Raw genomic sequence first — 15,011 nt, 5'->3', positions numbered from 1 at the left:
ACATTTCCATTTCCACGTGAAAACTGCATTGGGTTTATTTATTGCATACACCTTCCATGTCCCCCTTGATGAATGCTACCTTTTTGTCATTACGGCACGTTCTCAAGTCTTTTGATAGCCAGGGAATGCTTTGATTTTCTTGCTGTTAATGACAGATTCCTCACAGAACTGTGTATATGAAGTGATGCAGTCTGTCAGCTCATGAGGGTCCCTACATGAGTCAAAGAACATGCGCCAGTCTGTGGTTTCAACACAACTCATTAACCTTTCCTCGCTCTCCTTGTCCCAGACTTGAATTGTCCACCAAAGTACACCGCCAATAGATTTCCATGATTTGACCTTGTTTGTGTCTGCTCTGATCCTAGTGTGGTTGATGATGCCTACCTCCTAAAGATCTTGCTGGCAGCAAGTAAAAAGGCCATTACAAAATATTGGCTTCAGAAAAACTGCCCTACTGCTGGCCTCTTTGTCAACATTGTTAAACACCTACATCTTCTAGAACAGATGACCTACTCCATACGGCTCCAAAAAGAAGTGGGTGAAAAATGGTGGGAAAAATGGTGTGTTTATTTAGCCAATGAGACAGATCTTTCATAATTATTGTATGTATCGTGCGATATTTTATTTTAAAGTAGGCAAATTTGCCTTGATTTATTGATCACCCCATGACCTCATATTTGTTTGCTTTTTTTGTTTTTTTTTTTGTTTCTTGTTTTCTTTTTGCTTGTTGTCCTTATACTGTGAAAAATGTTCATAAATAAAAAGTTAAAAAAAACAACAACCAAATTTGGTTCAGTTTATTGCACTTGTCTTAATCTTTGGGTAAAACTCCCCAAAAACAGGGTAAAAATGGAGATGCTCTGAGATCTCAAGGTGCTTATAGAAACAGTGAGAATCTGTGAGAAACCACCAGTGAAAACACACAGAAAGCCAAACCTTTAAGTAAAAACACACAACCACCATCTATCACTCTCCACACACTCAGGAAACGCCCACGCATGAGAGAGAGAGATAGGGAGAGAGAGAGAGAGAGCAAAGGGTGTCTGTTTTTTATTATCCCATTGAGATCACTGACCCCAAGTTTAACTATTCTATTTTTATTTGTCATAATCTTCACTTCATATTGTAAACGAGGGCTAAACACACCCTGCCTCTTCAAAACCACTCCTCTTCCTGGAATCAAGCAAAGCCTGATCACCCCTCCCTCTTCTTCCTGGACTCACATACAGCCAGTTCCATTCTGTCCACATATTTCCTGTTCCCTCCCTTTTCACAGATCTGCCAGTTTAAAGATGGGTGTAAAGAGCATGTTGTGAAGTGCAAGAGCTGACAAGCCCATTCACTGCAGATCAGCACATGAACATGAAGAAAAGGAACAGAGGTTTGGTTTGGATCAGAGCCCAACTTCTTTCTGTTGAGAGAAGTGAAACTATCTGACATTCACTGTCACTGAGAAGTGAAATGGCGCAGCGAGGAATTCAGCTGGACGGGGCAAAATTCTGCTGTTCCATCTGTCTGGATCTACTGAAGGATCCGGTGGCTATTCCCTGTGGGCACAGCTACTGCATGAGCTGTATTAAAAGCTGCTGGGATGAAGAGGATCAGAAGAAAATCCACAGCTGCCCCCAGTGCAGACAGACCTTCACACCAAGGCCTGTCCTGGTGAAAAACACCATGTTAGCAGAGTTGGTGGAGGAACTGAGGAAGACAGGACTTCAAGCTGCTCCTCCTGATCGCTGCTATGCCGGACCTGGAGATGTGGCCTGTGATGTCTGCACTGGGAGAAAGCTGAAAGCCCTCAAGTCCTGTCTGGTGTGTCTGGCCTCTTACTGTGAGCAGCACCTCCAGCCTCACTATGAATCCTCTACCTTTGAAAAACACAAGCTGGTCGACCCCTCCAAGAAGCTTCAGGAGAACATCTGCTCTCGTCATGACGAGGTGATGAAGGTTTTCTGCCGTACTGATCAGCAGTGTATCTGTCTTCTCTGCTCCATGGATGAACATGAAGGCCACGACAAAGTCTCAGCTGCAGCAGAAAGGACCGAGAGGCAGAAAGAGCTCGGGGTGAGTCGGCAACAAATCCAGCAGAGAATCCAGGACAGAGAGAAAGACGTGAAGGTGCTTCAACAGGAGGTGGAGGCTATCAATGGCTCTGCTGATAAAGCGGTGGAGGACAGTGAGAAGATCTTCACCGAGCTGGTCCGGTTCATCGAGAAGAGAAGCTCCGATGTGAAGGAGCGGATCAGATCCCGGCAGAAAGAGGAAGCGAGTCGGGCCGAAGAACTTCAGGAGAAGCTGAAGCGGGAGATCGCTGAGCTGAGGAGGAAAGACGCTGAGCTGGAGCAGCTCTCACACACAGAGGATCACATCCATTTTCTACACAGTTACCCCTCGCTGTCACGTCTCAGTGAATCTACAGACTCACCCGGCACCGATATCCGTCCTCTGCGCTACTTTGAGGATGTGACTGCAGCTGTGTCAGAGGCCAGAGATAAACTACAGGGCATTCTTACAGAGGAATGGCCTAAGATCTCATTGACAGTGACTGAAGTGGATGTTTTACTGCCACAACCAGAGCCCAAGACCAGAGCTGAATTCTTACAATATTCACATCAAATCACACTGGATCCAAACACAGCAAACACATATCTGTCATTATCTGATGGGAACAGAAAAGCAAAACGCAGTAAAGAACAGTTATATTCTAGTCACCCAGACAGATTCACTTACTGGTGTCAGGTCCTGAGTAGAGAGAGTCTGACTGGACGTTGTTACTGGGAGGTGGAGAGGAGTGGGAAGAGAGGTTCAATAGCAGTCGCATATAAAGATATTAGCAGAACAGGGAATGAAAGTGGATTTGGATCCAATGACAAGTCTTGGGCATTAGATTATTACAACAATAGTTATCAGTTCATACATAACAATATCACAATTCCCATCCCAGACCCTCTGTCCTCCAGAGTAGGAGTGTACCTGGATCACAGAGCAGGTATTCTGTCCTTCTACAGCGTCTCTGAAACCATGACTCTCCTCCACAGAGTCCAGACCACATTCACTCAGCCTCTCCATCCTGGATTTTGGCTTGGTCAATTTCCAGGAAACACTGCTGAGTTGTGTAAGCTCAAGTAGACAGGAGTGATTAAAGCAGCAATGTGTGAGATTCTGTTTAAGTGTTTTTTTATTTTGTCTCCATCTTTGTTGCTCAGTGCTCATTACTGTGGTGTTTCTGCACTACACTTCCAGAGATCACCTGTCAATCAAACAGTGTGGGCGGGACTGTGACGTCTTTTTCCTTGGATTTTCTGTTGATGCAGTTTGACTTTCTGTAGGTGGCGCTCTTTTCTTTGTCTTTCCTTTTCTTTGTGTTATATCAGTCAGTGATAGAGAGTATCCAAATTGACATTTATTCATATGAAAACATAAACTGTTGTGTGGTCTATATAGTTCTTATGTTTGTTGCATATTTGTATTGTTGCTGTAATATTTTCTGCTATTTCTGTTCCACTGCATGGGCCTTAATGGAGCAGCACTAGAAGTCTCCCCTTTATTATAGCTGAATAGTTGTTAATATGTTGATTTTGTTCCCGGCCCCTTGTGACTTTGTTGAGAAAAGTCAACTACAAATGTAATCATTATTATTATAATCAATAGGGAGAGCATTCATTGTTTTCCTCCACAGTGATGACATACTGTTTTAACAGATTGATTGTGTGGATGAAGTTAATATGTAGATGGAAAGATTGAACCAGAGTCCTTTACCAGGCTTTAGTGATAGGATGTGTGAACAAAGTGAATGTTTGCAAAAATGAATTACGTTTTTTTTCCAAGAATGAATGAAATATTTCTTGTGTATTCATTCCATACAAAAGCTGCTAGAGAAAATGTGAAACTAATATGACAGTATAACTGAGGCCATTTCCCCCCTAAGACACAACAAAGTGCAGTCTTAATGTTTAGAGCAGATGTGGAATCAAAAGTGAAATGAAGCAGCAGTGTTACCAAAGAAGAAACACTAGTGAAGATGGAAAGAATGAAGGATAATCCTGTTGTTAATGGAACTGGTTAAATGTATGAATGAAGTGAATGTTTAGATGGAAAGACTGAAGGACAGTGTGAATGGATAACATTTACCAATCAATCTCTATCCTTGTAACTTTCTTCACTGAAACAGCTTTGTCATGGAGGACTAAGCTGGCAACCTCCCACTTTTCAATCATTTGTTGCTTTTTACAAGCAACATTGTCTTTGTGCACTTGCTCAATAAACAGGTTTTCTTCCGCAGGCCTGAAAAGCCTGGAAAACCATGAAGAATTCATCTGATCATTTCCAGGTCAAGTTTGGGAATCATATAAAATGTGTGAAAAAGTTTTGTTCAGTCACACATATGAGTGATATGTGAAGAATTGAAGAATAAAACAGAAATAAAGGCATGGGGTATTTTTATTGCATACATTTTTGTCATGAATATGTGAGTAAACATGTAGATTATCAAGTCCAACATTTACCAAAGTGAAAATGTGCACTATACGTTTTCACTATTACATTCCACTGCTTTTTTTCTTCTATACTTTATGTACAAATTCTGGAAAAATAAATGAAAATGGCTTGATGGTAAACCTGACATTTGAATAAAAAGTGAAAAAGCACTATGGCAAACAAGTATCAGCTCATCAGCCATCAGTAATGTGAGTTAAGTGAAGGAATGAGTCAGTCCTTATGTTCATTTATTTTATTGATATCTACTCATTCAGTTACTGAAAACAGTAAACATCCTGGCCTTTTCATCATACTGATGTTGGAGAAATAGTTTTGTAAAAAAAACATTTTCTAAATTGTGAAAATAAAAAATGTCTGATCCGTGGGTACTATCTTTAACTCAAATATTAATTCAAAAAACAAAAAGCAACTAGTGGCATATGCTACCCAACCCCATAATAAACAGCATTTAAATAATGAATTGAAACCAACTTTTTTTTTTTTAGATTTATTGCTTTTAGTTCCAGGAAAACAGATCAACAATTTGCATAAAATCCAAATTCCGCTCTAGAAATATATTTGACCCTTTCCAGTACATAGATATCAAAGAGTACAGTAAACATTACAACTGAGGGTGGCAGCGTACTGACCCTCTGCAAATATACAGTACAGCATCTTTCAAACCATTTAAAAGGTCAACAAAATGACATTTGGGTTGGTTGTTTCATCCTCATTATGTACACTCGTCTTCCTCTCTTCATCCAATACAATATGTCAAGTGGTCCACACGTAGATGTGGTTTCACTGGATCCAGATCAGTGCTGGATCCCAACTTCAGATCAACTTCAAGTCTCGAATGAGATCCAAAACCCAACCCGTTTCAGCCAAGCACTTGGACAGCTGAGGAAAACAGCTTTCTGGGAGATAAATAGTATTAAAAGTGGGACCGTTCATGAAGCTTGACACAGCTCATCATGTGAACAGAGTGTGTTTTTGATGCGTGTGTGTGTGTGTATGTGTGGGTGTGCCTCCTTTATGCATTTTACATCAAGTAGCGTCCCATAGCCTCCTCAGTCAAGGATCATATTCCAACCATGACATCTTCAAAGCGTTCAAACCCACTGACAGGGAAAAGAAGTGTATATGCATAGATTTTCATTGCATTTAGCCAATGCACAGACATGGAGTTCAGTGATAATGGCTCTCATCTGGGATGTAAAATACCAGGACAGAGATAAAACCAAAACAAGTGGAGCTTCCGGCAAGACTTCTGCCATGTCTGGACTGCTGAAGCCCTGAAATGGCAGAAGAACCGCCTGAGCTTTGCCCGTATAGAAACATCACCGCAGCACACGTGTGGAATTATGCAATTAGCCAAAATGATGCAAGCATAGATTAAGGGTGCTACACAACATTTTACCATCAATAAAATATTGCCACGTTAAGTTTGAAACGGTATAATTAGAGCAAACAAACAAGAAGATGGAGGGAGGGGAATCATTTCCAACATGTTTATCCTCTTCAGTAGAGACAAATATGCTGGTGAAGGGGGGGTGGGGGCAGAGGAAACACCAGGGCTTATGGGAAATGTAGTCTTAATTTGGAGAAACACTAACAATACCACTGGTGTGAGACAGAGGCGAACAATCGTCTTCATCATGGTCTCATTTGTTTATGGTAATTATACCAAGGTAGCATTATTAATTTGACAGTAATATATTGATGTTTAGAAATGACAGCACCTTTAAAGAATCCAATTGGCTAGTTGGGTGATTGCTAAAGGAGACTGAGAAAAGAGCGTTGTCCTCTATAAAGGTATCAGAAAAGAAACCTATTTTCTCAAGGAGTCTTGTCCACAGTGTCTAGGTGTCCCTCTTGCACCATCTAGTGGCCAAACACCACACACACACACACTGGACCAGACTACTGCCAGCACCTCCACACTGCTTTACACCCCTGACCCTCACCTGTGTTGTTGAAACACAGGCTCCTTCCTAGTTGGGGAATTACTCTGACCAAAACTTGGTGGTTTAAGTTAGTGAAAGCTGACACTTCAGATTTCAGAAACACATTAAAGGAAATCCCCGTCTCAAATCCTCTAATGGTTAGATATCAATTTGTGATGTTCAGTTCATCGCACAAGTTATTTAGTGATGAAGTGTTACACTTTACTGTTTTGGTGTACCCACTTTCCCTCAACCTGCCTCGTCTACTTCTACTTAGGTTAGTGATTTCCTACATTTCCCAGAATGCCTTTTGACAACCGCCAGAGAAGGGAGCTGAACTTGTTGCTATTAGTCAAAGATGGGTGTGTGTGCATAAATATAGGTAGCTAGCTAGCTAGTTTGTGAACATTGGGGTGTGTCTATGATCACGACCACACCCCTTATCCAAAATGCAACAGTTCTTGAGGCTGCATTGCATTCTGGTCTATTGAGGCTACTGTCAGTAGAGAAATTGGTCTCTCTCCTCTTCTACGATGGATCTCTCCCTGTATGATTGCTGAACGTCTCTTGGTGCAAAATGGCGGCTCTAGAAAGAAGCCCTCGCTCTTTGATTCTGAGGGACTGACACCGAAACCTGACTTTTAACGCTGATGTTTTGGATCACTGAAATTTTCTGCTATCAAACTCCATTGTAGCTGCTGGAAATATCTGGATGTGACGTGATGTCATCTACGTTTGTCCAATTATCTATGGGAAGAAAAATACACCAAACTACTAAATGGACCCAGAAATGCAAGGTACATCGTTTAAGGTTCTAACAAAACTTCAGTGTTTTAGAGTGGAGTTTTTCTTTAAAGAGCACACCTATTTAAATGTTTCTGAGAAGGATGCTGATCTCAGTTCAGAGGATGATGAAGGCAACAGTCAAGAGCATGTTGTCAGTCAGATCCTGGATCAGCGATGAATAAGGACTGACTGCTTATGGAGAACCAGTATGGAGAGTAAATGATGCCACGGATCAGTGGTCATTGGGTTTTGAATTCAGGAAATTGAGTAATCTCACTCTCCTAAAAGTGTTTGCCATAAAAAGCCACTTCACTAATAATACTTAAATACTACAAGTAAACTAAAATTGTAAAAATGCTGAAAGATCTGCAATTTCATGTAGATTTTGAAACTGTTGAGGTGAAACTGAATGAATCCTTACCTCGGGTTGGTTAGGCTGAGGACTGTTTTAGTGCACTTGTGACACTTCTAGTGTTCCTGCTTCGCTATAGTGCATATCACCAAATAATACAATTTTAAAACTGGAAAAAATAAAATAACACAGAGCAGCATTTACCTTCTGACAAAACAGACATGATGCTTTTCAGAACCTCTTACTTACTATGCACTTCACATTATATATCAAGTGGCAAAAATGCATGAAAACAAAACATTTTTTCCATACAGTCAGATTCCTTAACAACTCTTAAAGAAAACAAAAACCAAAAAACGAAGACGTACATTCAAAAATGCAGCGAAAAACAAGAAAGAATACGGAACATAAAATCCCAGCGTTTTGCTTACATAACTTTTTTTTGATTCGCGTTTTAATCCTCGCAAACTGCCGTACAGTTTGTCGGACGATAAAATCCTAGGAGAAGAATAGTAATGATGGGGAAGAAGCATAAATATACTGTTGTAGAAAACAGAAGAGTAAAAGGGAATAAGAACCTTTTTGAGTTGAGACTAGTCTCGGCTTCCCAAAAAGGTCCCGTCTTCCTAATCGTGAAGTAATAAGTTAATCGTTTCCAACCTTCAGTGCAAAAATACTAAAAATCAAACTGAAAGGGAAGGGACCGGGAGTCGCTGTGTGAGAGAGCGAATCGTCTCAATGGGAGTGAGGGCTGCTTCGCTCTCATTGGTCCGTGACAAGGTTTTCTCAGGCACGAGTACTCAGGCTTCATCCGTTGAGCCCTTGGCAGCTCGCTCTTCCTTTTAGATAAACGCTCGCTGTAAAAGATCGCCGGATCTCCGAGGCGCTACCTGGGAAGAGCGGTGGACCAGCGTTGTGGAGAGCGGAGGTGAAGAAATCCTCGTCCTCCTTTTCTTCTTCAGTCGGCGTTGTCGAGCGCTTCTGAAATGTGGGAGGCCGCGTATTTTAGCCGGAAACCACCTGCATCCAGACACACGACAGACAGAAGATCAGCGGATAATTCAAGAAACAAAAAAAGTCAAATACTAAAAGCCTGAATATACAGGGAGTAAGGGAATGAAAATCATACAGCGTCCACTGAAGTATCACTTGGAAAAGTTCCTGAAGATTTATAGAACATTGGGAAGGAGATGATTAACAGAGGCCTTGACGAACTTGTCTGTCTGTGCCTGGCTTGGAATGAATTTGTTAGCCCATCTGACTGCTTCAGCCTTTGGCCTGAAACGCTCTCTCATTACTAGCTTCTACCTAGAACAGAAGCAAAAAACACACCTGCAGTTTGTTTTCGTTGGTCCGAACCATAGTGGAAAAGTTGGCTTTGTTGTACTTGATTTGTTTAGGTTCACACTACCCAATTACAAGGGAACCAGGGCTTGTAAACAAACGTAACATGACTCACAAGTGGCTCGTTTATTGGACAGAGTTTTGGTGACCTGTCATCCTGCCGGGTTTCACAGTGTAGCGATCAAAACAAATTACAGTTGCTGTAACTTCAGCTAAGCTCTTGTCTGCGCTCTTTGCTGTAATTTGCCTTCCCTGGTGTTCATACCAGTTAAGAACACAGCAGCTGAATATAAGCATCAGTCCAGACTGTTAGGCTTTCCAAGAATGAGGAGCGGCTCGGTATCAGATGTCAACATCCGTCTCTTTATACCCATAAAACCTTGTGTTTTGGGGTCGTTTCATGTAGTTGGTTCAATTACATCCTCACTCAAATGGCCAAGCTAACTGAACTAAAGGAGTAAATGCTTCAGAGTTCAAATAAAGTGCTCAGAACATGCTTGGTGTGAACGTGCCCTAAGTCAGGGTTCTTCAGTTCTGGTCCTTGTGGGCCGGTGTCCTGCAGACTTTTAGTCCTGCAGACTTTTAGTCCTGCATGGTGGTTAATGAGCCACACCTAGTCTGTGTCTACCTAACAGCCAGGGAGCAACAAACACCTACCAGACACCGGCCCACGAGGACCAGAATTGAAGGACCCTGCCCTAAGTCTTGGCTGGATGTTGGACTTTCTGATGCCTATGTCTTCTGGGGGTATTGGGGTAGGAACAACCAGTGCTTCCCCTTCTCCCTGTCCTGTGTAGCTGTATTACCTTGCTGTGTGGAGTCTATGGAAGGCTGGTTGCAGTCCTGAGCGTAGTGGCCGCTCACGCCGCAGTTATAACAGGACACGTTGCCGTTCTTCTTGTTGACTCCGGCGCCCCCGAGCGTAGCGGCAGGCAGCAGCCCCAGGGCGTTGGGGTAGACATGCTGGTAGAAGCGCTGGCAGAACGCTGCCGCCGGCGCCATCTGCTGGTGGAGGCTGTAGTTCGCGGCCGCGGCGGCCGCCACAGCTGCCGCCTGGGTGCCCAGCATGTGCGACGGAACGTCCGCGTGGCTGTGGGAGTGAGTATGGAGGGGGCCGTAGGGAGGGGGCGGGGCGGGAGGCGGAGGGGTCGGGAAGAAGGGCAGGGTGGCGGCGCCGTTGGCCTGGTGAGGAGGCTGGGCCTGGGTGAGGTAGCTGTTGCTGCACAGGGTGGTGAGCTGGAAGAGAGCCGGTGGAACGCCGAACACCTGCCGCGCCGCCGCCGCCATCTGGTGGGCGGGGAAGAATAAGGGGGCGTGGCTGGCCGACAAACCGCCGGCACTGTTGTTGCTGCCTCTGCTGCCACAGTTGTTGTGACAGCCACAAGTCCCACAGCCCATTGGTTGCTGCTGCTGCTGTGGTGGTGTCGGTTGCTGGGGAGCCACTTGTTGCTGGGGTTGCTGCTGGGCAATGGGGTTGCCAGGGGCAACAGGGGCACTTCCACAGGAGGTGCTGCTGTTGATGTAGGATGTACAGTCGCTATGTGCTGTGCTGTGGGTAAGTGCTGGGCTGGGGCTGGGGGCGGGGCCGGGGGTATGGGTGGGCACCGCCGGAGGTACAGCTGCCTGAACCTGCCCAGGAGACGGAGCTATTCCCCCAACACCCACAGGTGCTCCTATAGTGGGCATGACAGAGGTTGGGATAGGTGGCATGGTGTATGGGGAAGGCAGGCCGGAGGGTAAGGTTAGGCCAGGGTGCTTGGCATGTGAAGGCTCCACCAGGCCTGAGCTGACGCTGGCTGGGTCTGGGCTGGGGAACGCCTGCTGGAGAGGAGAGGAGTAGGATGCGGGGCCTGGAGAAATGACACTGATGGCCCCTACAGGGGCTTGGTGAGAAGCCTGGGGAGCAGCTGGAGTAGAAGCACCCCCTGAAGCTCCATCAGTACCACCTTGGCTCTGAGACAAAGCTGTTTTGAACCTCTGAGCCAGAGGCTGGAGAGCAGGACTTCCCGGAGGGTGGAGGCCCAGGGCTGGAGCCCCAAAGACGGGGAGCGCTTCCCTCTTCTCCGGGTCTCCCGGAGTTCCAGGGCCCACGACGGCCGGAGGCACCAGGGGTATCTGCATCATCAGTGTCCCAGAAGAGGGCTTCCCATCAGGGATGACGCTTTGGCCGGGAGGGGGGACCGCCGAAAGCGGAGAGTCGGTGGCCCCGTTGGGGAGCACATAGGGCAGGGAATGCATGAAGGAGAGAGGGGGGAAGTCGGCGCTGGTCTCTGGGCAGAGGCGCTCCATCTGGGCCGGGTGGTTGTTGGAAGACAGAGGGAGGACAGAGGTGACATCCCCCACCACAGCTTCAGTCTGGTGGGGGAAGAAGATGTCAGGGACTGGGCCTTTACTGGAGTCGTCAGAGTGGCTGTCGGTATCTAACAATGAAACAAGGTTAGGTAAGAGGTTATGTCAACGTACCGTCAACAACAGCTGTGGGTATGAGGACAGACAGAGAAATGCACAACCAAACAACCTGACTACATAGAAGTCACTTAGGGATTCAACAGAGGATGTGATCTGATATGATATTCACTGCCATGAAGAGCAATTGAGACTTAACTCGTTCTGGTGTCTTTATTTTCACACTGGTCAGGACTAATCAACATTATCCAAATAACTGAATGTCCTGACCAGTTGTTTTTTTTTTGACAAATTTCTCAATGTCTCAATCTGACATTCTTTCAGCAATGGGGAAATCTGGCCCACTGCCAGAAATATGAAAATCTTCCAATCCACCCCACCAAAGAAACGAAAAAAAGAGGAGGGAGACATTTTATATTCTCATATAAATTAAATTGATACATTTCATTGTTTCATTCTAAAATCATATTCTATATGCTATATGTTCTGTAATATTATAGAAGTATATTCGATAGTTCTGTAACATACTTTACACATTCTGTAAAATTCTAGTTATATTCAATGGTTATAATGTATTCTACAAATATATTCTGTATCATCTAAAGGAGGTGAAACTTGAAGGTGGTCCGGAAATTTTGTACGTTCAGTGGATTGTGTGTGTGTGTGTGTGTGTTCTACCTTTGTTGTTGTCGTCCTCACTGTCCAGGCTCTCTGGTTCATGGTGCTGAGGGCTGGATGGAGAGCTGTAGCTCTCTGATGACGTTTCACCAAACGTATCTGGACCAGAACCGCCATCTACAACCATATTTGAGTATTAAACTACTGACCTTTAAAGAGTAGCTAAACTCCAAACCCAAGTCTTTGGTGAAGCATGACACCTAATGGTGAAAAGTAGGGTACTGCACTGCTCATCTGTTATTGGCTGGTCTTTGTGCCAGGTGATGTCACCACCTGTTGTACTCTATGGAAGGTGACATCACCTGGCACAAACATCAGCCAATAGCAGACGGCCAGTGCAGTACCCTACTTTTCACCATTAGGTGTCAGGCTTCACTAAAGATTTGGGTGGGGTTTAGTTACTCTTTAAACTACTACACATCAAACTACTGCATATTAAATTACTGAGCATTAAACTAATGATTATCAAATTGAGTATTAAACTACTGAGCATCAAAAAAACACTTGAGGGCAGAATCACCCATTTTTCTAGATAACTACGGAACACAATTATATGTAGGCTAAGTCAAATGATTTCACAGTAATTTCTACAGTCAGCTGGCTATTCTTTAAGTACCCCACTGAGAAAAATGATCGGAAAATGAAAAAGATCTGAATATGGCTTCAAATAGTTTAACATGATATACATGATTCACCTCAACAAGGAAATCAAGCCTTTTGACCTGATATCAACACATCAACAACTGGCAGCATAAACATTCACTGACAAACAGCAGCACATAACTCCTATTACAGGAGACCATGTGATTTGTCGTGAATCTTGTAATTTCACATCCATTACGTTCATTCACAGTGATCCTGGAATAATTACAGGTTGTTTCTGTTGGTGCATTAACACCCATCCGCCCGTCTGTCACAACAACCATTAGACACCCACCTTTCCCCCGGCGTGTCGGGCGTGGCACCAAACTACCATTAGTCATATAGGCAGCTCCCTTATTCCCCTTCTCCCTGACAAGAGACAGAGATGGGAAACAAGGGGGATTATTACAATTATTATCAACAACAACAAATATCACAATATGTTGAATAAACGTAAACAGGTACATTTCTGGTGGACGCCAAAGCCTTTTCTGCAAGTGACAAAGTGTTTTTGTTTTGAAGTTTAAGAAAAAAACATCACTTACAATCATTTCACCTTTGCCTCAATGTTGCCATCCCAACAGCAGAGGGCGCATGTTAATAACACAACCGGGTAATTGGCTAAGCAGAAGAACCAGCATGTGCAGGTGGGACTTCCCACTGTGCTGCTTGCTTGACTGAAAGCTGTTGCAGACTTGGTGACTTTGACACTGGCTTCAGGGACTTTTCAGACCCCCTGGCTACATTATTAGCGAGAAATCTAGTTGCCTTTTCAGACTATGGGAAAACCCTTCATCTCTGGCAACTAGTGGGAGAAATCAATGTGCTGAGATGGAAACCTTGCCCTATCCATTAGTGGAATATATGGGATATGATGAGCGAGTCTCTGGCAGATTATAGGCAGATAGGCCGTTTACAGATGCCGTGATCCACTGACATAAGCAGCTTTAGCGTCACTGACACTATGGGCTAGCTTAGCGCTAGCACACGGCTTGTCTCGTATATACAGGCTACAGCTTGAGCAGGCTTTCCTCTGATGTGAAAATGCTGAAAACCTCAACCAATCCTTTGTGGATTCCTAGGATGTGTGGCTTTTACTTTGAAAACATTCTGCTGCTGATGGCTTCTGGGTGACGCACATCGAGCATTGTGACTTTGTTTTCGCACTTTGTCGCATACGATTTCACAGTTTCAAGTGTTAGGGTCACTTCTATAATTTCTGTATTTCTAACACATGGAGTTGGCTATCAAAACAAATGATGTGCATCGTCATAAAGATCCTAGGAGTCGTCTCTGGCCTACCTCTCGGTGGCTGGGGCTCGGCTCTTGGTTTTGCCGACCGGGTGGCTTCTCTTCTCGCTGTCCTGGTGCTGCGAGGAGGATGGCAAGTGTCAACCACATTTTCAGCATCTCAACTTTCATCCCAAACTTTCAGAACAGCTTTCAAAATTGCTAACATAGAGTCCCTCCAGGATTTTGGAGTTATTTTTGATGATTACCGCAACTCAAAAACACAATTTTGTGGCGGGTTTTCTCAACGATTATGAGGCAATGTGTGGAGTTTTAGGTGTTAATTTAGTAGTAAATTTGCGTGAATTGGTCAAGGAAATATGGCACTGAAGTGGCACTAAAAAGATACAGAAAATGGGATATTTATAACTACCTCCCATCAAGAATATTCACTTTGGGTTTATAAGCATACTATATATATCTCATATAAACTACTAGAAATACAGAAAAAAACATGGAAGGAAAATACTGAGCTTGGATTGTCTCAAATATTGTGGTGACTGTAGGACTGGGCGATAACTCAATATTATCGTTTATCAGTGGAATCATATTGTGATGATATGAAGATATTTTAATATCGTGACACACATTTCTGCTGTCTAAATTGATGACGACAAGCAAATTTTACTTAAAAACTCTCATAAAATGAGGTATGGTGGGAATATTATTGGAATATTTCTGTTTTGTTTGACATCACACCTAACATTACCATTCGGTTCAATGAGATGAACATTCATTTGATTATTTAACGTGATTTTGCATACATGAACCATATTGTGATACATATTGATATCGAGAAAAATCCTTATGATTATCATATTGATTTCAACCATATCGCCCAGCCCTAGGTGACTGTGTGCGCTATTATTGCAATTGTGAAATCACATATTCCTGGAGGGACTGTATAGAGAAAATATGATATTCGGTAATACAGATGACAATGCAACACTGTCCAGCAGCACAGAGAGGCATTTACTATTACATTCACATGACCAGGGAGTTTGTGTTTGTGTCACATTGGCTGCTCATATTGCTGCTGATTTTTTACATACACACACACACACACACAGTCTCATACATACCAAGGTTAA

At 43.7% G+C, this 15,011-nt stretch overlaps 2 protein-coding genes across 4 annotated transcripts; one reads left to right on the top strand and one right to left on the bottom strand.

Moving 5' to 3' along the window:
- Nucleotides 1-1,306: 1,306 nt before the first annotated feature.
- LOC139662512 (tripartite motif-containing protein 16-like) lies at nucleotides 1,307-8,438 on the top strand. Of its 3 annotated transcripts, none has more exons than XM_071541205.1 (2): nucleotides 1,307-3,085; nucleotides 8,380-8,438. In XM_071541205.1, the coding sequence occupies exons 1-2, from the start codon at nucleotides 1,462-1,464 to the stop codon at nucleotides 8,421-8,423; spliced, it is 1,668 nt and encodes a 555-aa protein (XP_071397306.1). In that variant the 5' UTR covers nucleotides 1,307-1,461; the 3' UTR covers nucleotides 8,424-8,438. The 3 variants fall into 3 exon arrangements, with proteins under 3 accessions (XP_071397306.1, XP_071397304.1, XP_071397305.1); XM_071541203.1 differs by lacking the exon at nucleotides 8,380-8,438 and adding an exon at nucleotides 7,220-7,796; XM_071541204.1 differs by lacking the exon at nucleotides 8,380-8,438 and having other exon boundaries at nucleotides 1,307-4,405.
- Nucleotides 8,439-8,460: 22 nt separating this feature from the next.
- Nucleotides 8,461-14,000, bottom strand: LOC139662514 (zinc finger CCHC domain-containing protein 2-like; the record flags this gene model as incomplete). Its single annotated transcript, XM_071541207.1, has 5 exons — nucleotides 8,461-8,580; nucleotides 9,711-11,324; nucleotides 11,989-12,105; nucleotides 12,926-12,999; nucleotides 13,933-14,000. Coding segments are annotated over 5 exons (1,935 nt in total), but the record flags the coding sequence as incomplete, so codon positions are not given.
- Between the last annotated feature and the right edge of the window lie 1,011 nt (nucleotides 14,001-15,011).

Source organism: Centroberyx affinis, unplaced genomic scaffold (genome assembly GCF_046629955.1).
Source record: "Centroberyx affinis isolate AG114_WGS23_722 - 3 ecotype Tasmania unplaced genomic scaffold, CSIRO-AGI_Caff_v1 ptg003831l_1, whole genome shotgun sequence".
NCBI classification, from domain to species: Eukaryota; Metazoa; Chordata; class Actinopteri; order Beryciformes; family Berycidae; genus Centroberyx; species Centroberyx affinis.
This window is presented reverse-complemented; position numbering and strand designations above follow the sequence as displayed.

Coding starts and splice junctions, on each gene's coding strand:
- LOC139662512 (XM_071541203.1), top strand. CDS start 1,462: ATGGCGCAGCGAGGAATTCAGCTGGACGGGGCAAAATTCTGCTGTTCC. Junction 3,086..7,219: donor CCATCCTGGATTTTGGCTTG/GTCAATTTCCAG, acceptor CAGAAATGCAAG/GTACATCGTTTAAGGTTCTA.